The sequence below is a fragment of the Pectinophora gossypiella genome, chromosome Z (assembly GCF_024362695.1).
Source record: "Pectinophora gossypiella chromosome Z, ilPecGoss1.1, whole genome shotgun sequence".
NCBI classification, from domain to species: Eukaryota; Metazoa; Arthropoda; class Insecta; order Lepidoptera; family Gelechiidae; genus Pectinophora; species Pectinophora gossypiella.
In genome coordinates this window covers 13,372,591-13,396,533 of record NC_065433.1, presented here as the reverse complement: position 1 = coordinate 13,396,533, position 23,943 = coordinate 13,372,591, and the positions used below count along the sequence as shown (strand labels likewise).

General features: G+C 38.3%; 1 protein-coding gene and 1 long non-coding RNA gene across 3 annotated transcripts in view; both read left to right on the top strand.

Moving 5' to 3' along the window:
* The window catches only part of LOC126380678 (glutamate receptor 1-like), a 137,745-nt gene extending 122,947 nt beyond the window's left edge, over nucleotides 1–14,798 (top strand). Inside the window, exons 5-18 of one of the 2 annotated variants that reach the window (XM_050030238.1) lie at nucleotides 5,464–5,717; nucleotides 6,123–6,254; nucleotides 7,077–7,277; nucleotides 8,749–8,856; nucleotides 9,329–9,554; nucleotides 10,023–10,117; nucleotides 10,841–11,005; nucleotides 11,215–11,349; nucleotides 11,472–11,560; nucleotides 11,856–12,006; nucleotides 12,086–12,282; nucleotides 12,418–12,520; nucleotides 12,597–12,863; nucleotides 13,162–14,798. In XM_050030238.1, coding sequence (XP_049886195.1) covers nucleotides 5,464–5,717; nucleotides 6,123–6,254; nucleotides 7,077–7,277; nucleotides 8,749–8,856; nucleotides 9,329–9,554; nucleotides 10,023–10,117; nucleotides 10,841–11,005; nucleotides 11,215–11,349; nucleotides 11,472–11,560; nucleotides 11,856–12,006; nucleotides 12,086–12,282; nucleotides 12,418–12,520; nucleotides 12,597–12,863; nucleotides 13,162–13,233 — 2,195 coding nt within the window. In that variant the 3' untranslated portion in view covers nucleotides 13,234–14,798. The remainder of the gene's footprint in view (nucleotides 1–5,463; nucleotides 5,718–6,122; nucleotides 6,255–7,076; nucleotides 7,278–8,748; nucleotides 8,857–9,328; nucleotides 9,555–10,022; nucleotides 10,118–10,840; nucleotides 11,006–11,214; nucleotides 11,350–11,471; nucleotides 11,561–11,855; nucleotides 12,007–12,085; nucleotides 12,283–12,417; nucleotides 12,521–12,596; nucleotides 12,864–13,161) is intronic. The other variant, XM_050030239.1, reaches the window with a different exon arrangement.
* A 5,399-nt stretch (nucleotides 14,799–20,197) lies between these two features.
* On the top strand, nucleotides 20,198–22,761 carry LOC126380720 (uncharacterized). Its single transcript, XR_007568515.1, has 2 exons — nucleotides 20,198–20,228; nucleotides 22,278–22,761. It is a non-coding gene; the product is annotated as an uncharacterized LOC126380720 (long non-coding RNA).
* Nucleotides 22,762–23,943: the final 1,182 nt, after the last annotated feature.

Genomic DNA, 23,943 nt, shown 5'->3' with positions numbered 1-23,943 from the left:
CTCCAGTAAAATGAAGTTTATCTATAAATAAAGAAAATTACATTGAAATATTAGACGGTCTAAGGTTTCCCGCTCGTTAGGCAGCCAGGCCGCGGCAGCCAAATATTGGATATACGTTGTCTGGGTACAGAAAGAGATAATATTGTATATAGGTTCACTTCATCACGTGGTATAAAACATTATAATGTACATTCCACCGTGGAAGGAAAATTTGTATTTGGCAATAATTTGTCCACGCGAACCAACTTGCTTGTGGTGAACTACTTTACACAGGTAAGTACTTGGAATTGTACCTCGATTTGGTCCAGTCTCTTTTTATATTTGAAAAACACATAAGTATCATACACACGAGTGAAAAATCTTATTTTCTTATGCTTTACAAATTCTAGTATACCTACCTTCATACTATTTAAATTACATTCAACACATCACCGCAATTAATATATTGGTTTCATTTAGTATCATAATTCACAGTTTATGATTGAAAGCTCTTCCTCAAAAATAGCATCTTTTACTTTTAATTTCTTACCTTCTTTTAATTTAAAATTGTTCCAGTCTAATTTTTCTTTTATTTGATTAAGGGCTTTGTTCAAATATAACCTACCTAGTATAAGTTAAACGTCCTATTAAATAATACGACAGACATTTCACGAGTACGTGTACGGTCGTGACCTGATACGACCGGTCTCACCTCCTTATCAAAGAAAACCTAGTTCGGGTTGTGAACAAAAATGAATTTGTAATGTTCTTAAGGTGTGTGAAAAATAGAAAAGGGGCTGTATGACACGATATGAAATTGCAATGAGACGGGGTCGGGCTGGGGTCATGAGATGGCCGAGGCTCGACAAATCCGACGATAACGCCTTCATTACCCACACGTCAACCCTCTTCTCGCGGCGTCTTCGTCACGCGTTCAATCTTTTCGCGGATATTACCCTTAAATTATGACAAAAGCTCCAGATCGGGAGCTGCATAATGAAAGCTAGTGATGAATGGCGTGTTTCATCTTCCATTGACATTTTCATCAAATATTTTACTCTACCCAACATTTTCTATGCCAAATTGTTTTTATTTATCTGTCTATATTTTAGGATTTGAAAGATTAGGTACTGTCCTTGACATTTAATAAGGACGTGACAAACAATCATGTTTTGATTTCATTTGGGACAACGATACATTATTACCTAATAATTCTTATCAATTATATCTACTTATCTAAAATCCCGTAATTTCAATACGTACATAGTTATAATATAACCTGTTTGTCAGACGCCAGCGCTGACCGGCTGCCGAACGCCGAGCGTGCGGCGCTGGAGTCGCGTAGCCGCAGCGCCAGTTCAACGTTTTTTTGTGAACAAGTACAATGCACAATACAATCAAATGTAAATAATCGTAAAAGTGCTTTTTTATTATTTTTTATATGTTGACAATACAATACGAAATAAACGCTTCCTGAACTCTAACACTACTCCCAATGTTGACGACGATGTTTCCTTTTTCATTTACGTATTTTTTGGGTCAGTAATATCAACAGCGTTTCTTCGTTGGAATCCATTTTCACATTGATTGTACATGACAGGAGCCGCAGCTACGCGACGCCAGCGCCGCCGCGGCATCGACGTCGCGTCGACGTTGCGCGGACGCTGTCACGACGACGACACTCGAAAGACGCTAGTGTGGGGGGTCTCATAAGCATTTATCGCATGCCTGCAAATTGGAACTAATCATCAGTGATTACTTAACTTATTAGGCCGATATAATTGCAATATGGTGTACAAGAAGATCAATAGGGCTTTAATGTTATTGCCTATTATTCCACGTCCAACGTTCAATTTGAAATGTACCACGTAATTAGCACGCGAATAGTACTGTTACCTAATAATTTATAAATAGAAAGACATACCTAGCTGCATAAAAATAGGGTCAACAGGGGCCTGTTGAATACGAATATCCTAATTATTATTGTTTTTAAGACGATTATCCTAGCATGATACATTATTAAATGGTCATATGGCCTAATGGTCTTTGGTTCTTCTGTTGATGTACCTACCTAAACTTTTGTCCGAATATGAAGTCAATAAATTCTAATTTTAGTAGAATAAGATTTAGTTAGTAATAAAAAAATACTTTGTAATTAATTCTGGACAAGTAATAGGTATTTGGGGTTTAATATTATGTGATATTGGTGCTAATTCCTGTAAATACCATCTAATTTTATTTTAAGTTATTTCTGTCATCTTCTTATCCGCCGAAAAGGAAAGGGACGGGTAATCGACAAGCAAAAAATTTATGGAACACACGTCAATTTTAAGCACAAATCTAAACCAACCGTCTAAAAATTTTACATCAGTCAATAACCCGACACAGTTAAGTAGACAGCACGTCAAACGGATTGCATACCAGGGACGTACCTTTTTGATTCGCCCGGGTTATTCATTCATTTACTCATTCTTCCTAAAATTAAGAGCTGTAAATCATCCGTCCCTTTCCTTTTCGACGGATATGAAAATGACGGATATAACTTAAAATAAAATTAGGCGGTGTCTGCAGGAATCGGGGCCAATATGTAAAGTTAGCTTCGTTGCCAAATAGTATGTGGATACTGGGCACCCTTAGGCATGTTGTCTTAAAACGTTGTACCGGGTGAGAGCCTTCAGCGCTCCCCATTTGTCCGGCCACGTAGTTAATGCCACCTGCGGCAAATCTACAATAACTCACGTGAAAAATAAAGTATGTGGTTAACACCAGCACAGATAACCATACCCGATTCTTAGAATGAACAATTATACTTACCCTCTCATATCCATATAACATTACTATTGTGACATGCGATAGTGAAAAACATTAGGATAAAGTGTCTTAGGAGTAATGCAATTAATAACGAATCATTTGAACAATCGATACTTAAAAGGATAAAACATTAAGATAATGAAAATTACCAGATTCAAATTCAAAAATATCTTTGTTCAGTAGGTAACATAGTAAACATAGTCACACTTTGGATCGTCATTTTTTACTCAACGAACGTCTCTTCCGCCTAAAACTGCTGCAGCTTCTCACAACCTGTATAGCCTCTGAAAAGAAGCTGCAAGAAAAAGCCTCGGCACAGGGCCCTAGACGATATGTTAAGTTATCTTAGATATATTGTGATGCCAAAGTTAAAGTACTAATTTCTTTAACTAGAAGATGAGAAAATTTAATCTTGTATAAATTAAAAACAAGTGCATTCCATTCAACTACAATTGTAACAACGCACATATTATTAAAAACAAATTTTAAAATAAGAAAAAAAGCTATAAATAAAAAAAGTCCTCCAGCTCACCACATCGAGGCAAAGTCTCCAGCATACTCTCTTTAAATTGATTTGTAAGAGACGTCTTGGATTCCAATTTGTAAATCGCCTGAATGCCTCGCTATTGCAGAACAAAAATATTGTTGACATCTGCCTGACCCCACAGCAAGATACCGTATGACATTAGGCTGTAAGCAAAATAAACTAATCGTGCGGTTTCTACATCAGTTATCGAAATATTTTTTTTAGAGTCCAAAGTAATTCCCAAAATAACAGCAGTATCCGTGAGATCCACTTCCGTATTTTTTTACAATAATAGAATCGAGCGCCCTATTAACATTAGACAGCTTAAAATAAACATATTTTTGTTTGATTTCCATTCAGTAACACATTGTTTACAGTAAACCAATCTACTACCTCTGAAATGGCGCTGTTTACATCGTCAAAGGAATTTTGTAGTGTCTTTACTTTAAAAAGTATGGAGGTATCATTTGCAAATAACACCACTTTGTCCTCATTTATGTAAACTAGGAATAGGAATGGACCCAGAATTGTGACAACCAGATTCGTAATTTAAGAACTCATTAAAAACATGAATTGTTCTATAAAGTAAAAACATGAATTATAATGAATTTTAAATATATTTACAAACAAAGGCTTCCCAACAGAAACCTGTAAAAAGTAAGTAATATGTATTCTCACAATAAACAGAAATGGATGTCGGAAAGCCATTAAAGTAGGACGTTGTGCGATATTTGAAAAGACAGCAGACTATAAAAGTTTAGGAACAATAACAAGGTTTATATCTTTACCAAAATGGATATAAGGACGTTCGTGACTACATCAAACGTTTAAAATATACATGCTATGAGGAAAATACTTCTTGCCTAAAAGGAAGGGTATCGTTTCACCGTTATTGCTCCCAAACCTCGATCCTGAATACCAAATCTAAAGAAGAAAACAAAACCGAGAAGACACAAAAAATTGTAAGTTTTTGTTCGTTTGATGTTATAAAAGGATAATATAAATAATGGTCTAATATACCTTAACGACACCCGATTTCAGTAATATCACTTGGCCAGATATCCATGCTTTGACTGCTTCACAAACACACGCGTTTAGTCACCGAGTTTTAGATGACAGTTCCTAGAGCTTTTGTTTAGAGTAAGTAAGTACCTAGAGGACCCAGGCATTGCGCGTTTCCTGTAGCAGGATTTATTACCTTGTAACAATTTCTACGAAAGTATTATTTTGTTCGGTTATCAAGTATGTGATAAACTAACAGGCAAAAATGTATATGGAAATGTATTAATGTATTCAATATCCTCTCATAGCCGTAACTTTGGAAGTCGTGCCGGATAAAGATACTGGTAGCAATAAATTATTGTCTTGTTGAAATTTTCTTTTCACTTTGTCTGATGGAATGATACGGGGGAAAGTCGAATACACTTAGTAAGTATGTAGAAAAATCTTCAATGAGCGGCATCGAGAGCGTAACCCATCACGCAATGTCTAATAAACTCGGTGAAATGTGGGTGGCTCCCACCGTTAACCGCTCTCCGACAGTTGACATTCAAAGTAGCCCCTCAAGGTATTAAGCTCTTGAATTTATGTAAGCTACTTGTTATATTTCATTTAACTGAACGAACATCTAAGTTTGTTCTCTAATTTCTAATTGTAACTCATTTTGATGTGTGTAATATAATATTCAAAATTACAAGACGACGAATTTGTGGTTGAAACACTCATTGGTATTTGCTTCTATAAAAAAACCACACTTGTTTACCTTCAGATTAGTTAAACATAAGATCACGTCTATTCCCGTTAGGGTAGGCAGAGATCACGGAATTCCTCTTACTACGATCGATCCAGACACATGTTATCCCTCTAACACTCGCATCAAAGCATCTCGTTTGGCAAAAACAGAAAAAAAAACGGGATATACGCTAGGGAGCTAATAACATTGCGATGAGATTATTGTAAAATTGTGTTCTGGACTTTAAATTCCACGAGAGGAATTTCTTACTTAATACAAAACGTTTAATGGGTACATACTTTATATTTTCCTGCTATTGTATAAAATATACTTATTTTACGTTTCTCATTATTTTTTTGTAAATTAATGAATACGAAAAAGCAATGCCTTTGTCAGGATTTTAACTTCTTCGCAGGGTTGCTTCGTCTGCAGCAATTATACCAGAGCTTGCAACCAGGGAACGCCACGTTCCGTATTTCGAACGTGAAAAGGGTGACCAACGCTACTGACGTCGTTGAATTCCTCGGAGCCATCGAGCGTCTGGACCGCTGGACTAACAAATACGTGGTGTTGGACTCTTCCACACAACTGGCTAAAGACGCCCTGATCCTACACGTACGCAACATACAACTTGGACGCAGGAATTATCACTACTTTCTTAGCGGGCTGGTAAGTTTTGAAGAGTCTAATGGAAGTCATCTCAACTAAAATTAGTAGGCGAAGAGACTAGTGTAGTTTCAAACTAAATTAATTTTTGTTCTGTTCAAAGGTAAGTCAAAGATAGCTCCACAAATTATTTATCTTAAACTAATATGATTAGGTTTTTTTTAATCCATACGCTTTCCGGTTTGTTTTTACTTATTACGTAATAATTAGATAACCTATCTTCCGCTTACCTACATTAAATTTGATCCATTTTGAACGGGACAACCTGTATAAGCTACTTTTTCGTTGCCATATTTCTATGAAACGCTGTTATTTTTCTTTGTATTTTACAACGATCTACCTAAATTCTAGTGTAGTATTAAAGAAAAGTATTCTTGTTAGCATATCACATTACATTTGTTGATGTAGGTGATGGACGACCGTTGGGAAAAAGAGGTCACTGAATTCGGTGCCATTAACATAACTGGATTTAGAGTCCTAGACTTTTCAAGAAAAGTCGTTCGCGACTTTATCGATGTTTGGAAGAAGGATTCTGTCTCGGTAAGTTTACCACACCTTTGTACCTCGATATATGATACGTTCAATTTATTTTTATCTGTTTATAAGGTATTTTGTTAAGTAGGCGTCGTTCTTTACATAGCGCCAAATTAATTCAGCGACGCAATTCAAAGAAAACAGTCAAAAACATTTCAGTCCCAATCGAAAGGATTTTCAGTCCCCTTTATCAAATCTGAAATCTACAAAGGAAAGGGTAACTGAAATCATGGAGTATTAGCCGAACTGAAATTTCCACTACATAAATAATATTATGTAAGTACGGAAAAGAAGTATCATCGAGTTCCTCAACGAAGTATCATTTAGTGAGACTGGTAGTCTGGTACCCCGAGGTAGGCGAGCGCCATTACATATTTACGTGATACTAATATCAAACGCAGCACGGAACATTTTCCAGAGTACCTACGCTCTCGAAATCATTATTAATGTCTAATTAACTTTTGAAGGACGATTCTTATAGAGGTTTTTTTACAAAAATCTTGTTGTTACAACCGGCCTATTAAGTCTGTTTCCGCCTCTTTATTAATAAAGTGGCCATCGCATTTTCTATTAATGAAACTGACAAATATTGAATTCTTCCATACAAATTTAATAACCAAGTTAATATAAATATTTACAAATTAAAATTTTCGATTTTAGAAGTGTCTTATATTAACGTTGCAGTTTAGTAGATAGGTATTCTCTACTAAGTAGATAGGTATTCTTACCAATTGCTGTTTTGTGTCCTAAATTTGTCTTTAGTTAGTATTACAGCTTTTAACTATTTTTCATTTTATGCTGTACTAACAATACTAATTACTACAACAGGCCCAAGCTGCGCTGATGTACGACGCTGTACAAGTGCTTGTAGATGCCATATTGCGACTCTTGCGCAAGAAGCCGGACATTCTGCGTGGAACTATGCGTCGCAACGCTAACATAAACGCCAGCCGTGTTATCGACTGTAACCCGAAAGGAAAAATCACACCATACGAGCATGGCGACAAGATATCTCGCATGATAAAGAAGGTAAATACTTCACTTGGTAACCTTTATATACGTTGCCAGCTCCTCGCGGAGTAGACACCAAGTACCACATTACTCAAGTATGCTAATTATGCGCACCAGACTAGATATGAAACCACGTCATAATATACGCCACTTGGTCGCTACGTGAACTACACTTCCGGATCTATGTTTACTTGAATATGGCAGCATTTTTCAACATAAAAAATATATACTCTCTACAGTTAGTTTTGAATTCCTATTGGCCAAGCGAATTATTGATTCAATTATGGTTGCGAGCGAATACTTAATTACTCTTTCCAAGGACGTACCAAATAAAGTCATTATAATTCGTATTTAAATATTAAGTACCTATGCCACGTTATGAGTATTGTTCAACTTCCCTTTCTACATAATGTTATGTTCAAGCAATAAAATGTATTATCTACCCGAACAACATTTGTGAGAAAGATATAGAAAATACAAATTTTAATAATCAAATGCCAGCTAAACAATCGTCTTGTTTACAGCCTTTTATTTTCGCATATATTTTAATGACATCCGCCATTTAAGAAGTCTCTGAAGCGAGGCCATGTAATTAAAGGATTTTTCTTTTCCATTTTAAAACCAGCACGGAGACTGTACCGCGGCGTTTTATTATGTTCTTCTTTTAACATAATTAAATCTCGCAAAATACGTTCCTTTAACCGCGTTTAATAAAAAGCTCTATCTATAATATTTATATTCTACAAAATTATATTGCATAACATTCCCTCGCCTCGCTGCAATAGCTATTCCAGCACCGTTCTAAACCACACGCAAACACGATTATTGATCGGAAGAAATTCTTTGTATTTTCCGCCAGTTGAAGTGCAATAAAACGGTTGGCTTTCCTGGTTAGAAAATTCTGAAGAAGCGAGTAAAGCCAAAAAGCCGAGTGGAATGACATCTCGCTTATATGGCAAGTGTCCTCTCCCTTTGTGAAAACATAAATTGTGTAGGGACGTCTCGAGTTGCAGCGTTATTTGTACCCAAGGCGTTCTATAGTTTTATATTTCTCTACTTGACTGAAACCATGTGACGTGTATAACACTTACTCGGCATCAAACCCGATATCTGACTCGTAAAATGAGATGTTGCGACTACTCACAACTTCCAATTTTACGAGTACATTACACCGTCGCTTCGTCTGCTAATAATTTTGATGGGGAATTTAAATCGAGGGTAATTGAAGGTGAACGCAGGTGCTGAATACGGGTTTGAATCGGGTGTGCAAAGTGGGCGGGCGGCGATTCGAGTTCGAGGTTCGGACGATTAATTAGGTTTCGCTGGGTGACGCCTAATTAACTTCGCACTTACTAACTGACCCATCCGCATACGAAAGAGGTGTTAGATAAAATTTCAATAATAATATTTTTTTATGTTGCAAATCGAATTTCTGGTGATAATAAATTTTAATTTAATAGACAAGAGTCGATTATACTGCTTGCTTCAGACGGAGATAGATGGGTTGACGGGCGTCATCAGGTTCAATGAAGAAGGTCACCGACGCAATTTCACCCTGCAAATAATGGAGATGACAGTCGAAGGAGATATGATTAAGGTAAACTTATTTTTCTATAACTCACTGAAGATTAAATAAACGGTGCAATATAAAATAGTATCACAATAAAAGTTTATCGACAAATATTAATATATCAAAGAACTCACATCGTAAGAGATCTACAACAATGTAAACGCAAAATGAAAATATTTACTCGTATGTTACACTAATATAAAACCTTGTCATGACGTTAAGTTACGAGGAGACGAGAAGTAAATACGCCAGGTATTTGTTATTTAAACTTGTATAACATTTTCAATTAGAGCACAGTAACTCCATCGTATCAGATTTAAATAGAGGTAGACAGAATTTTTATTCGTCTTATTTTAGCACTTTCCTTAAGAATTACTGTAAGTATTTGAAATTAAAAAGTTAACTATTATTATTTAGGTATTTATTGAATATACCAAGAAAGTCATCGTCAACATTATCCACGGTGAAACAAAATACACAAAAGGCATATTTTACACAGGTGGCGACTTGGTACGACGACAGGGGACTGGTACCGGCTATCCCGAAGTTGCAGCCTCTCAACATCCCGGGTATTTACGATCGCAACAAGACGTATATAGTGTCCACAATAGAGGAACCCCCCTACATTATGCGAGAATCGGACTTCGAGGCCGGGCCTAACGATCCGTACAAGGGATTCTGTGTGGACCTAGCCAAAATGTTAGCCGATAAGTTGGAAATCAAATGTAAGTAGATATGTAGGTAGATAACCCTATATATAAGGAGTCTCGTAATGCTTCAAGCTTCGATAATGATCGATCGTTTGAAGGGCTAACGACACGAATATTACATCAGTTGAAGCGTTAAAAAGAAACTGAAGAAAGTTTATTTCCTGACTTTTCTTTAAACATGCATGACATACGGTATTTGACAACGTGTCGACTCTTGAAAAAAATACTCTTTTACATATTTTGATTTAGAAGTAAACAAAATATTATTAAATAAGTATATTATAGTATGAAATATTATTGAATGATGTTTAATAAATTAATTTCATCGCAAATATTGATTGAACCGATTCTAAAGGGGATATTTTCCCAATGCGATAATTAATTCAGTCTCAAAGAAAGTTGGCTTCGATAAATCAATCTCAAGTTTCTCAGGTAACATACTGAAAGGGAACTGATTAAAAAGAAAAGTTTTGTGTTTGACAGACGAGTTGCGCTTGGTCAAAGACGGTAAATACGGAAACGAGAATCCGAAAATAGTTGGAGGATGGGACGGAATGATCGGAGAACTTATAAGGAAGGTACGTACTGTTATCTGTCGATTTGCATTACTACTATTTCAACATTTAAACAACTTTCGATCTGTGTAAAGCTTCAATCTGTTCTTGTTAAGTAATTAAAAAGCTAATATATACCCCTATATTCACATATAAAAAATGTTTTCTGCTGAAAATATGTTCCTTATTTCACAATATATTTCCATTTTCCATTTACCGAAATTATCATGATAAGTGAAAAGAACTTTTTTAATGCTTGATATAATGGTATCTTCATCAACTCTACAGGTTCAGGTTGGTTTAAAATTAATTTACTTACGTATATAGAAAAATATTCTCGTTAAAACCCGAAGGAGAAAAACTTATGTAACTTATGCTCTATATACGTAAAAGTACATATTTGACTGTTACACGCTGGAATGAATAAAAACTGGAAATTTCGTACACATTGTACTGGGATACGTACCTATGAGTCCAAATAAAAAAGAACAGAAAGATATATTACTCTGATTAATACTATTCCTATCGTTGCATTCGGCAATTTAAACAATCAAAGTTTACACTTTATAGTACTTACAAAAAAACAGTATTTAAATAAAACTTATTCCTAATAAAATGCGAATTTTAACCCTCACAAATAGCTGGTGCGCCGCTGGTATGAAAGCTGCATAGCAAAACAAATGTCGCATTGTTAGTATTAGAAACACTCTGACAAAACCGTTAAATAGTTGCTATTTGCCTTTTTAGGAAGCAGACATATCCGTCGCTCCCCTCACAGTCACCCTTGAAAGAGAAGCCGTGGTGGACTTTAGCAAACCATTCCTGTCTTTTGATATCAAACCGAGCAAAAAAGTGACTAAAGACTCCGGGGCAATATTCAGCTTCCTGCATCCTCTCTCCAAAGAAATCTGGGTAAGTTTCTGTAAATAATACCCCTATACAAAATCCAGAATTTTACACGTAAATGATATCCTATATTTTGATAGAAATTTAAAGGCCCTTATAATTGCAATATGTTGTGTATAAAATATATTATAAATTACATAGTTGATAACTATCGTGAAAGCTATTCATTTGGGCAGAGGGAGAAATTTGACTCAATATACTTATTTATTTTGCAGTTGTGCGTCATATTCAGTGTGTTTGCTGTAAGCGTGGTTTTATTTCTCGTGTCGAGATTCTCGCCTTACGAATGGCGCGTGGTATCTTATAGCGATACACCATCCTCTGAACAAGCAGATGTATCCAGCAACAAGGTAAAGTTACAATTTTGGCTTTGCTCAGGTCATCGTGTGGTGGCCCTTAATTCTAGTGTCTTTATACGGAGAAATTCTATTTAGTAAGTGGATTTTTATTCAAATCGCTCACAATGTTTCAGACTACGGTCGTCAACGAATTCAGCTTTTGGAATTCTATGTGGTTTTCGTTGGGTTCCTTTATGCAGCAGGGTAGCGACATTACACCCAGGTCAGTGTATATTTTAATATTTGATTGTGTAAAGTATATTAGTTTTGACTGTAATCTTATCTAATACACTTTCCTGTAGGTGTATTCTAAAAGTTTACTGCCTTGGATCGGACGGGGAGTAACAGCTTTAGCATCCAATATTTTGAGTAGAACGAAAATGTTATTTGGTTGGTTCATCAATAATTCAAAGAGAATTACGATATGCACTCTCGGGTTGATCTATGAACATGTGTTACAGTAAAATACAATTTGTAAGTCTGCACTGAAATATTTACTAAATTATGTCATATTATAGATCCTTTTCGGGAAGAATAGTGGGTTCTGTTTGGTGGTTTTTTACCTTGATCATGATATCGTCGTACACAGCAAATCTGGCATCATATCTAACGTTGGCTCGAATATCAGAACCCACTCAGTCCTATGGAAAAATTGCCACTTGTCCTGAGGTAAACTTTTTTTAATACAACCATTTATTAACATTGTTAAAAAATTACACTGGTGTATGTAACTATTTTATCGTTGTAGGATACTATTAACGCTAGAGGTATTGCTGTACCTCAGGATGACACAGGTGATGACCACGGATGGCTAGCATATCTGCTTGATCGGTCGGCAACTAGCACAACCGCAATCAATAACAAGCCCTGTGAGATGCTAGTGACGATCACAAATTCCGGAGTGAAGGACTTCGCCGTTGCTATGCCAAAAGGATCCAAATTGCGGTAAGCATCTATTCATACGCATTGTTTAAGCAAAAGCGAAATTTGCATTGCGACTTTCTAGCAACGCGAATAGTGTGCGAATTCGCTTACTGTTAGATGAAAAGGCTCAGCCTGTACATGCAAAAGTTTTTTTAGGGATGGTGTCAACCTCGCGCTGCAATCACTTAAAAACGATGGAGAATTGCAGTCGCTTATACGCAAGTGGTTCACTAAAGCTGAATGTGATTTGGCTGATGACGTAAGTTCATAAATTTATGGTGCTATAGTTTTGACAAGTCAAATGTTGTAAATAAAAAAAAACTTTCCACCCGTAGGACCTCAAGGGAACTGAACTTACGTTGAGTCAGATGGCAGGCCTGTTCTATGTTTTGGTCGGTGGATTAGCAATAGCTATGGCAATGGCGCTGATGGAGTTCTGCCAGCATGGACGCCAAGAAGCGGCGCGAGCTAACGTACCGTTGCGTGCAGCTCTCACCGCAAAGGCTAGACTCGCTTCACGCGTGGAGCGCAAATCATTGCCGCAGCGCACCCCACAACGCGAACACGACCGCTTGCCATGGAACGGAGGAGCATTCGCAGGGGTAAGTTTTACTTAGTAATACTACGTACTTATAGAAGGGCATCTCGCCGCTCCTCAACAAAGTCTGAGCTAAGTTGGTACTGTAATTGGCGGCCCTCCGACGACGTCACACACACAGTTGCGCGTGTACGATAACGTCAATATGTCGTGACTGTGTAAAACAAGGTTCTTTGTATGAAGTGTCTGAGGTATGGTATTACTCAAGCTACAGTGATTCCTGTATATATATCAAACTTATTCATTGACAATGTTACAATTGCTTCTTGTTGTGCAAGTAGTTACGGCCCTGTAATTTTCAGCAATATTATGCACCGGCCAACCAGATCAACCAGGAAGAGACGGCGTTGCATGCGAGTTTCACGCAAGTGTGATCGTCAGCCCGGGACGCAGGTACCGTGCGCCGGGCGTCCCACTCCAAACAGCTGTCCAGCTCGGTGGACCTGTATCAACTCTAAGTATCAGGTTTAACAGCAAAGGAATGGAACTGGTATGTAGGTTATTTGGAAAAGTATACCTTCAGTTATCCTATGGTTACTTTATGAAAATACATGTAGATTTTTTCCTAATTAATCCACATTCACGCAATCGTATTTTTAATTGACCCCTCACTGTGTCTCTGTCCATTTTTATCAATAGCGTAGGTATTCCTTTCGACCCGTAATTGATTTTTCTTTTTCACAAGATGAATGGACAAAAGCATTTTAGGGAAATTGAGTTTGTAAGGGAATTGGAAAGGGATTTATTAGAGCTAAGGCTAGATAATACAGTATTACATACCACTGAAACTCTTAGCATACTCAGACAGTGAACCTTAGTAAGTAGAACGGTCATACAAGACGCAAGTCAGTATTTACCGCTATTGTCGTTTTATCAAGTAAACAACCCCCTTCCACATTATTGTTAACTACTACAACTATTTTCCATAGAAATCTAGTGTTCTAAGTATGTGAAAAACGTAATTTTTAATTTTAATATTTCCCGAACTATATTATGTACCGAGTAGATAAACATCAGGGTCTTATATAACGTGTTTAGTAAGTAGGTGAAAACTTTTTCAATTAGACAAAATAATTCAACGGTCTCTAATTGTAAAAGTTACCTGTTAGTTAGCTAAAGATAAACGTTAATTATGGGTAAGTTACCGAGTGCCCGGCGCAGTGCCCATCCTAATTAACGGCTCCGCTGACGACCCGGCAAACCAATTTGTTATACAATCTTTTTGATCTTTTACTTATAAATAAGAGTAAACATCCCCCGATTTGCATTAATATCTGATATTTAATAAACATCTCAATGTTAAAGTAGGTTCATCATTATAATAAATATGTTACGTAATCGGTGTATGTTACAATAATTATCTTTAATTTTGACTTGATTCTAAGGAATCTCCGTAGAATAATTCTTGTATCTGGAAACAGCAATTTTAATAACTGAGGGACAATTGGATTGGATGATGTCATTCTAAAATATTATAAAAATTTAGTGGATAAGTATTGGTAAATTCGCTGTGTGATAATGATACTTTTATCATTAGGTTAAGTAGACTGTACTGCTCCTGACGAGTAGAAATCACGACTAATTTAAGTAATTTTTATAAGTTCTTCCATTAAGTAAATGTTGTTTATTTACCCTGTAGTATACCTTTATTTTTAGTCAATTGTTAACAATATTTTATCATTGAAATAGTGGACCATTTTTCCACTTACCTGTACATACTCTCGTTATTTCACTTTTATTTATAGGAACTCATTTGAATTAAAGTTGTTTTCTAATGCTATTAAATTAAGAAAAATGCCAAAGGCATATTTGTACTTAACTCGTAAGTGATTCATATCAAACAACAGTTACATAATGTCTGTAATACACGTCGATTGAACTACAAAAATGATTTAGCAGATAAATTATCTTCCTATTTATTAGCCAAGCACTTATATAAATTATACTAGATGTCGCGTGGTTCGCTCGCAGCAAGCTGCTCGCGTGTCCTGTATTAGTTCGAAGCTTTGTATGGCGGCCATCTTGTTTTTCCGCTATTTTTTTACCGCGATAGAATTTGACCAAGACTTAAATAGGTCTCGTGAAATCAAAAAAGTTCTAGGTGCTATAGTTTTGCCAGGCCGTAGGGTGTCTCCCTGATGCGGAGCAGTTTTCCAAGATGACGTTCCGATCACACCCCTATACATTAATTTCTCCTCTGAGACATTTTCTGGAAACAAAACAAAATTTTGTATGGCGGCCATCTTGTTTTTCGGCCAATTTGCTTTTTCTTTACCGGCGATAAAATTTGACCAAGATTTAAATATGTTGTGCGGAAAAAGAATTGCTCCAGGTTTTATAGTTTTGCCAGGCCTTAGGGTGTCTCCCTGATGCGGAGCAGTTTTAGAAGATCTAGCAGTATTTAAATACTCAACATGACGATCCGACCAAATCCCCAACACAAAATTCACCCCCGAGGCATTTTCGGGAAAAACGAAAATTTTGTATGGCGGCCATCTTGTTTTTCCGCCATTTTGATTTTTTTTCAACGGCGATAAAATTTGACCAAGATTTAAATACATAGTGCAAAAAAAAAATTGATCCAGATGTGATAGTTTCGCCAGGCCGTAGGATGTCGCCCTGATGCGGAGCAGTTTTCCAAGATCGAGAAGTATTTCCATAATCAACAAGACGTTCCGATTACACCCCCATACATTGTATTTACTTCTAAGACATTTTCCTGAAAAAACAAAATTTTGTATGGCGGCCATCTTGATTTTCCGCCATTTTGGTTTTTTTTCGCCGGCGATTGGATTTGACCAAGATTTAAATAAGTCTCGTGGAAAAATAATCGTTCCAGGTGTGATACTTTTGCCAGGCCGTAGGGTGTCTCCCTGATGCGGAGCAGTTTTCCAAGATCTAGAAGTTTTTTCATACTCTCTGGGAGGTCCAGATCACACCCCCATACACAATATTTACCCCCGAGACATTTTCTGGAAAAACAAAAATTTGTATGGCGGCCATCTTGTTTTTCCGCCATTTTGATTTTTTTTCACCCACGATAAAATTTGACCAAGATTTAAATAGGTTTCGTGAAAAAAGAATCGTTCCAGGTGCGATAGTTGCGCCAGGCCGTAGGGTCTCTCCTTGATGCGGAGCAGTTTTCCAAGATCTGGAAGTTTTCCCATACTCATCGGAAAATTTGGATCACACCCCCCATACATCATTTTCACCCCCCGACGCTCCTTCTGGGAGAACAATTATGTCAGTGAGTGAGTGAGTCAGTCAGTCAGTCAGTGGGTTTGTAGCTATATATAATATAACTAGATGTCGCGTGGTTCGCTCGCAGCAAGCTGCTCGCGTGTCTTGTTTTCCCGCCATTTTTTTACCGCGATAGAATTTGACCAAGACTTGAATAGGTCTCGTGAAATCAAAAAAGTTCTAGGTGCTATAGTTTTGCGAGGCCGTGGGGTGTCTCCCTGATGCGGAGCAGTTTTCCAAGATGACGTTTCGATCACACCCCTATACATCATTTTTACCTCAGAGACATTTTCTGGAAAAACAAAATTTTGTATGGCGGCCATCTTGTTTTTCCGCCATTTTGTTTTTTTTTCACCGTCAATTGGATTTGACCAAGATTTAAATAGGATTTGTGAAAAAAGAATCGATCCAGGAGCGATAGTTTTGCCAGGCCGTAGGGTGCCGCCCTGATGCGGAGCAGTTTTTGAAGATCGGGAAGTATTTCCATACTCAACATGACGTTTTGATCACATCCCTATACATAATTTTTACCCCCCAGGCATTTTCAGGAAAAACGAAAAATTTGTATGGCGGCCATCTTGATTTTCCGCCATTTTGATTTTTTTTCACTGGCAATTAAATTTGACCAAGATTTAAATAGGTATCGTGAAAACTAAAAAGTTCCACGTGCGATAGTTTCACCAGGCCGTAGGGTGTCTCCCTGATGCGGAGCAGTTTTTCAAGATCGAACAGTTTTTCCATACTCGGCTTGACGTTTCGATCACACCTCCCATACATCATTTTTACCTCCGAGACATTCTCTGGAAAAACGAAATTTTGTATGGCGGCCATCTTGTTTTTCCGCCATTTTGATTTTTTTTCACCCACGATAGAATTTGACCAAGATTTAAATAGGTTTTGCGAAAAAATAATTGATCTAGGTATAATAGTTGCGCCAGACTGTAGGGTGTCTCCCTGATGCGGAGCAGTTTTCCATGATCTGGAAGTTTTCCCATACTCACCGGGAGGTACCGATCACACCCCCCATACATCATTTTCACCCCCCGACGCTCCTTCTGGGAGAACAACCCTGTCAGTGAGTCAGTGAGTCAGTCAGTCAGTCAGTCAGTCAGTCAGTGGGTTTGTAGCTTTATATAATATAACTAGATGTCGCGTGGTTCGCTCGCAGCAAGCTGCTCGCGTATTTTGTTTTCCCGCCATTTTTTTTACCGCGATAGAATTTGACCAAGACTTAAATAGGTCTCGTGAAATCAAAAAAGTTCTAGGTGCTATAGTTTTTCCAGGCCGTAGGGTGTCTCCCTGATGCGGAGCAGTTTTCCAAGATGACGTTCCGATAACACCCCTTTACATCGTTTTTACACCCGAGACATTTTCTGGACAAACAAAAATTTGTATGGCGGCCATCTTGTTTTTCGGCCATTTTGTTTTTTTTTTCACCGGCGATAAAATTTGACCAAGATTTTATTAGGTTTGGTGAAAAAAGAATCGTTCCAGGAGCGATAGTTTTCCCAGGCCGTAAGGTGCCGCCCTGATGCGGAGCAGTTTTTGAAGGTCGGGAAGTATTTCCATACTCAATATGACGTTTTGATCTCATCCCTCTTACATCATATTCACCCCGAGGCATTTTCGAGAAAAACGATAATTTTGTATGGCGGCCATCATGTTTATCCGCCATTTTGTTTTTTTTTCACCGGCAATAAAATTTGACCAGGATTTAAATAGGTATCGTGAAAACAAAAAAGTCCTAGGTGCGATAGTTTCGCCAGGCTGTAGGGTGTCTCCCTGATGCGGAGCAGCTTTCGAAGATCGAAAAGTATTTCCATACTCAACATGATGTTTCGATCACATTCATCATACATCATTTTTACCCCCGAGGCATTTTCGGGAAAAACCAAAATTTTGTATGGCGGCCATCTTGTTTTTCCGCCATTTTGGTTTTTTTTCACCGGGGATTGGATTTGACCAAGATTTAAATATGTTTCGCGAAAAAGAAATTGCTCTAGGTTTTATAGTTTTGCCAGGCCGTAGGGTGTCTCCCTGATGCGGAGCAGTTTTTCAAGATCGAGCAGTATTGAAATACTCAACATGACGATCCGATCACATCCCTATACATCATTTTTACCCTCGAGGCATTTTCAGGAAAAACTAAAATTTTGTATGGCGGCCATCTTGTTTTTCCGCCATTTTGGTTTTTTTTCACCGGTGATTGGATTTGACCAAGATTTAAATAGGTTTCGTTAAAACAGAAAAGTTCCAGATGCGATAGTTTTGCCAGGCCGTAGGGGGTCTCCCTGATGCGGAGCAGATTTTTAAGATCGAGAAAAATTTCCATACTCAACTGGACGTTCCAATTACAATTCCATACACAGATTTTACCCCCGAGACATTTTCTGGAAAAACGAAATTTTGTATGGCGGCCATCTTGTTTTTCCGCCATTTTGATTTTTTTTCACCGACAGTAGAATTTGACCAAGATTTAAATAGGTTTTGCGAAAAAAAATTTGATCCAGGTATAATAGTTGCGCCAGGCCGTAGGGTGTCTCCCTGATGCGGAGCAGTTTTCCAAGATCTGGAAGTTTTCCCATACTCACCGGGAGGTCCCGATCACACCCCCCATACATCATTTTCACCCCCCGACCCTCCTTCTGGAAGAACAATTATGTCAGTGAGTGAGTGAGTCAGTCAGTCAGTGGGTTTGTAGCTATATATAATATAATAACTAGATTTCGCGTGGTTCGCTCGCAGCAAGCTGCTCGCGTGTCCTGTATTAGTTCGAAGCTTTTTCCCGCCATTTTTTTACCGCGATAGAATTTGACCAAGACTTAAATAGGTCTCGTGAAATCAAAAAAGTTCTAGGTGCTATAGTTTTGCCAGGCCGTAGGGGGACTCCCTGATGCGGAGCAGTTTTCCAAGATGACGTTCCGATCAAAACCCTCAGACATCATTTTACTCCTGAAGCATTTTCGAAAAAAACGAATATTTGTATGGCGGCCATCTTGTTTTTCCGCCATTTTGTTTTTTTTTTTCACCGGCGATTGGATTTGACCAAGATTTAAATAGGTTTCGTGAAAAAAATATTACTCCAGGTATTATAGTTTTGCCAGGCCGTAAGGTGTCTCCCTGATGCGGAGCAGTTTTTCAAGATCGAGCAGTATTGAAATACTCAACATGACTATCCGATCACATCCATATACATCATTTTTACCCCCGAGGCATTTTCAGGAAAAACGAAAAATTTGTATGGCGGCCATCTTGATTTTCCGCCATTTTGATTTTTTTTTACCGGTAACTAAATTTGACTAAGATTTAAATAGGTTTCATGAAAAAAATATTGCTCCAGGTATTATAGTTTTGCCAGGCCGTAGGGTGTCTCCCTGATGCGGAGCAGTTTTTCAAGATCGAGCAGTATTGAAATACTCAACATGACGATTCGATCACTTCCCATACATCATTTTTACCTCCGAGACATTTTCTGGAAAAATGAACTTTTGTATGGCGGCCATCTTGTTTTGTGATTGAATTTGACCAGGAATTAAGTAGGTTTTGCGAAAAAATAATTGATCTAGGTATAATAGTTGCGCCAGACTGTAGGGTGTCTCCCTGATGCGGAGCAGTTTTCCATGATCTGGAAGTTTTCCCATACTCACAGGGAGGTATCGATCACACCCCCCATACATCATTTTCACCCCCCGACGCTCCTTCTGGGAGAACAACCCTGTCAGTGAGTCAGTGAGTGAGTCAGTCAGTACATGGGTTTGTAGCTATATATATTATAATACCTAGATGTCGCGTGTTTCGCTCGCAGCAAGCTGCTCGCGTGTCTTGTTTTTCCGCCATTTTTTTACCGCGATAGAATTTGACCAAGACTTGAATAGGTCTCGTGAAATCTAAAAAGTTCCAGGTGCGATAGTTTCGCCAGGCTGTAGGGTGTCTCCCTGATGCGGAGCAGCTTTCGAAGATCGAGAAGTATTTCCATACTCAACATGACATTCCGATTAGACCCCCGTACATTGTTTTTACCTCTAAGACATTTTTTTGGAAAAACTAAATTTTGTATGGCGGCCATCTTGTTTTTCCGCCATTTTGGTTTTTTTTCACCGGCGATTGAATTTGACCAAGATTTAAATAGGTTTTGTGAAAAAAGAATCGTTCCGGGTGCGATAGTTTCGCCAGACTGTAGGGTGTCTCCCTGATGCGGAGCAGTTTTCCAAGATGACGTTCCGATCACACCCCAATACATAATTTTTACCTCTGAGACATTTTCTGGAAAAACAAAAATTTGTATGGCGGCCATCTTGTTTTTCGGCCATTTTGTTTTTTTTTCACTGGCAATATAATTTGACCAAGACTTTAATAGGCTTCGTGAAAACAAAAAAGTTCCAGGTGCGATAGTTTCGCCAGGCTGTAGGGTGTCTCCCTGATGCGGAGCAGCTTTCGAAGATCGAAAAGTATTTCCATACTCAACATGATGTTTCGATCACATTCCTTATACATCATTTTTACCCCCGAGGCATTTTCGGGAAAAACGAAAATTTTGTATGGCGGCCATCTTGTTTTTCCGCCATTTTGGTTTTTTTTCAACGGTGATTGGATTTGACCAAGATTTAAATAGGTTTCGTGAAAACAGAAAAGTTCCAAATGCGATAGTTTTGCCAGGCTGTAGGGTGTCTCCCTGATGCGGAGCAGCTTTCGAAGATCGAAAAGTATTTCCATACTCAACATGATGTTTCGATCACATTCCTTATACATCATTTTTACCCCCGAGACATTTTCTGGAAAAACGAAATTTTGTATGGCGGCCATCTTGTTTTCCGCCATTTTGATTTTTTTTCACCGACAATAGAATTTGATCAAGATTTAAATAGGGTTTGCGAAAAAAAATTTGATCCAGGTATAATAGTTGCGCCAGGCCGTAGGGTGTCTCCCTGATGCGGAGCAGTTTTCCAAGATCTGGAAGTTTTCCCATACTCACCGGGAGGTCCCGATCACACCCCCATACATCATTTTCACCCCCCGACACTCTTTCTGGGAGAACAACTATGTCAGTCAGTCAGTCAGTCAGTCAGTGGGTTTGCAGCTATATATAGTATAACTAGATGTCGCGTGGTTCGCTCGCAGCAAGCTGCTCGCGTGTCTTGTTTTCCCGCCATTTTTTTACCGCGATAGAATTTGACCAAGACTTGAATAGGTCTCGTGAAATCAAAAAAGTTCTAGGTGCTATAGTTTTGCCAGGCCGTAGGGTGTCTGCCTGATGCGGAGCAGTTTTCCAAGATGACGTTCCGATCACACCCCTATGCATACTTTTTACCTCTGAGACATTTTCTGGAAAAACAAAATTTTGTATGGCGGCCATCTTGTTTTTCGGCCATTTTGTTTTTTTTCACCGGCGATAAAATTTGACCAAGATTTAAATAGGTTTCGTGAAAACAAAAAAAATCGAGGTGCTATAGTTTCGCTAAGACGAAGAGTGTCTCCCTGATGCGGAGCAGATTTCAAAGATCGAGAAGCTTTTCCACGCCCTATATGACGATACAATCAAATTCTTCACACATCATTTTTACCCCCGAGGCATTTTCGGGAAAAACAAAAATTTGTATGGCGGCCATCTTGTTTTTCGGCCATTTTGGTTTTTTTTTCACCGGGGATTGGATTTGACCAAGATTTGAATAGGCTTCGTGAAAACAAAAAAGTTCCAGGTGCGATAGTTTCGCCAGGCTGTAGGGTGTCTCCCTGATGCGGAGCAGCTTTCGAAGACCGAAAAGTATTTCCATACTCAACATGATGTTTCGATCACATTCCTCATACATCATTTTTACCCCCGAGGCATTTTCGGGAAAAACGAAAATTTTGTATGGCGGCCATCTTGTTTTTCCGCCATTTTGTTTTTTTTTCAGCGGGGATTGGATTTGACCAAGATTTAAATATGTTTCGCGAAAGAAAAATTGCTCCAGGTTTTATAGTTGTGCCAGGCCGTAGGGTGTCTCCCTGATGCGGAGCAGTTTCTGAAGATCAAGAAGTATTTCCATACTTAACAAGACGTTCCAATTACAACCTCATACACAGTTTTTATCCCCGAGACATTTTCTAAAAAAATAAAATTTTGTATGGCGGCCATCTTGTTTTTCCGCCATTTTGATTTTTTTTCACCGACAATAGAATTTGACCAAGATTTAAAAAGGTTTTGCGAAAAAAAAATTGATCCAGGTATAATAGTTGCGCCAGACTGTAGGGTGTCTCCCTGATGCGGAGCAGTTTTCCATGATCTGGAAGTTTTCCCATACTCACTGGGAGGTCCCGAGCACACCCCCCATACATCATTTTCACCCCCCGACACTCCTTCTGGGAGAACAACTATGTCAGTCAGTCAGTCAGTCAATAGGTACATGGGTTTGTAGCTATATATAGTATAATAACTAGATTTCGCGTGGTTCGCTCGCAGCAAGCTGCTCGCGTGTCTTGTTTTCCCGCCATTTTTTTACCGCGATAGAATTTGACCAAGATTTAAATAGGTCTTGTGAAGAAAGAATCGTTCCAGGTGCGATAGTTGCGCCAGGCCGTAGGGTCTCTCCCTGATGCGGAGCAGTTTTTGAAAACCTTGAAGTATACTCGTACTCTAGATGACGTTCCGATCACACCCCTATACATCAATCTTACCTCTCAGACATTTTCTGGAAAAACAAAATTTTGTATGGCGGCCATCTTGTTTTTCCGCCATTTTGATATTTTACCACCAGAGAATAGATTTGACCAAGATTCTCCCTGATGCGGAGCAGGTTTTCAAGATCGAGAAGTATTTCCATACTCAACAATACGTTCCGATTACACCCCCATACACAGTTTTTACTCACGAGACATTTTCTGGAAAAATAAAATTTTGTATGGCGGCCATCTTGTTTTTCCGCCATTTTGATTTTTGTCACCAGCGATTGAATTTGACCAAGATTTAAATAGGTATCGTGAAAACTAAAAAGTTCTACGTGCGATAGATTCACCAGGCCGTAGGGTGTCTCCCTGATGCGGAGCAGTTTTTCAAGATCGAACAGTTTTTCCATACTCAGCTTGACGTTTCGATCACACCTCCCATACATCATTTTTACCTCCGAGACATTTTCTGAAAAAACGAAGTTTTGTATGGCGGCCATCTTGTTTTTTTTTTCACCGGAGATTGGATTTGACCAAGATTTAAATAGGTTTCGTGAAAAAAATATTGCTCCAGGTATTATAGTTTTGCCAGGCCGCAGGGTGTCTCCCTGATGCGGAGCAGTTTCTGAAGATCTAAAAGTATTTCTATACTCAACAAGACGTTTCGATTACACCTCCTATACATCATTTTTACCTCAGAGACATTTTCTGGAAAAACAAAATTTTGTATGGCGGCCATCTTGTTTTTCCGCCATTTTGAATTTTTTTCACCGGCGATTGGATTTGACCAAGATTTAAATATGTTATGCGAAAAAAAAGTTGCTCCAGGTATTATAGTTTTGCCAGGCCGCAGGGTGTCTCCCTGATGCGGAGCAGTTTCTGAAGATCTAAAAGTATTTCTATACTCAACAAGACGTTTCGATTACACCTCCTATACATCATTTTTACCTCAGAGACATTTTCTGGAAAAACAAAATTTTGTATGGCGGCCATCTTGTTTTTCCGCCATTTTGTTTTTTTTTCACCGTCAATTGGATTTGACCAAGATTTAAATAGGATTTGTGAAAAAAGAATCGATCCAGGAGCGATAGTTTTGCCAGGCCGTAGGGTGCCGCCCTGATGCGGAGCAGTTTTTGAAGATCGGGAAGTATTTCCATACTCAACATGACGTTTTGATCACATCCCTATACATAATTTTTACC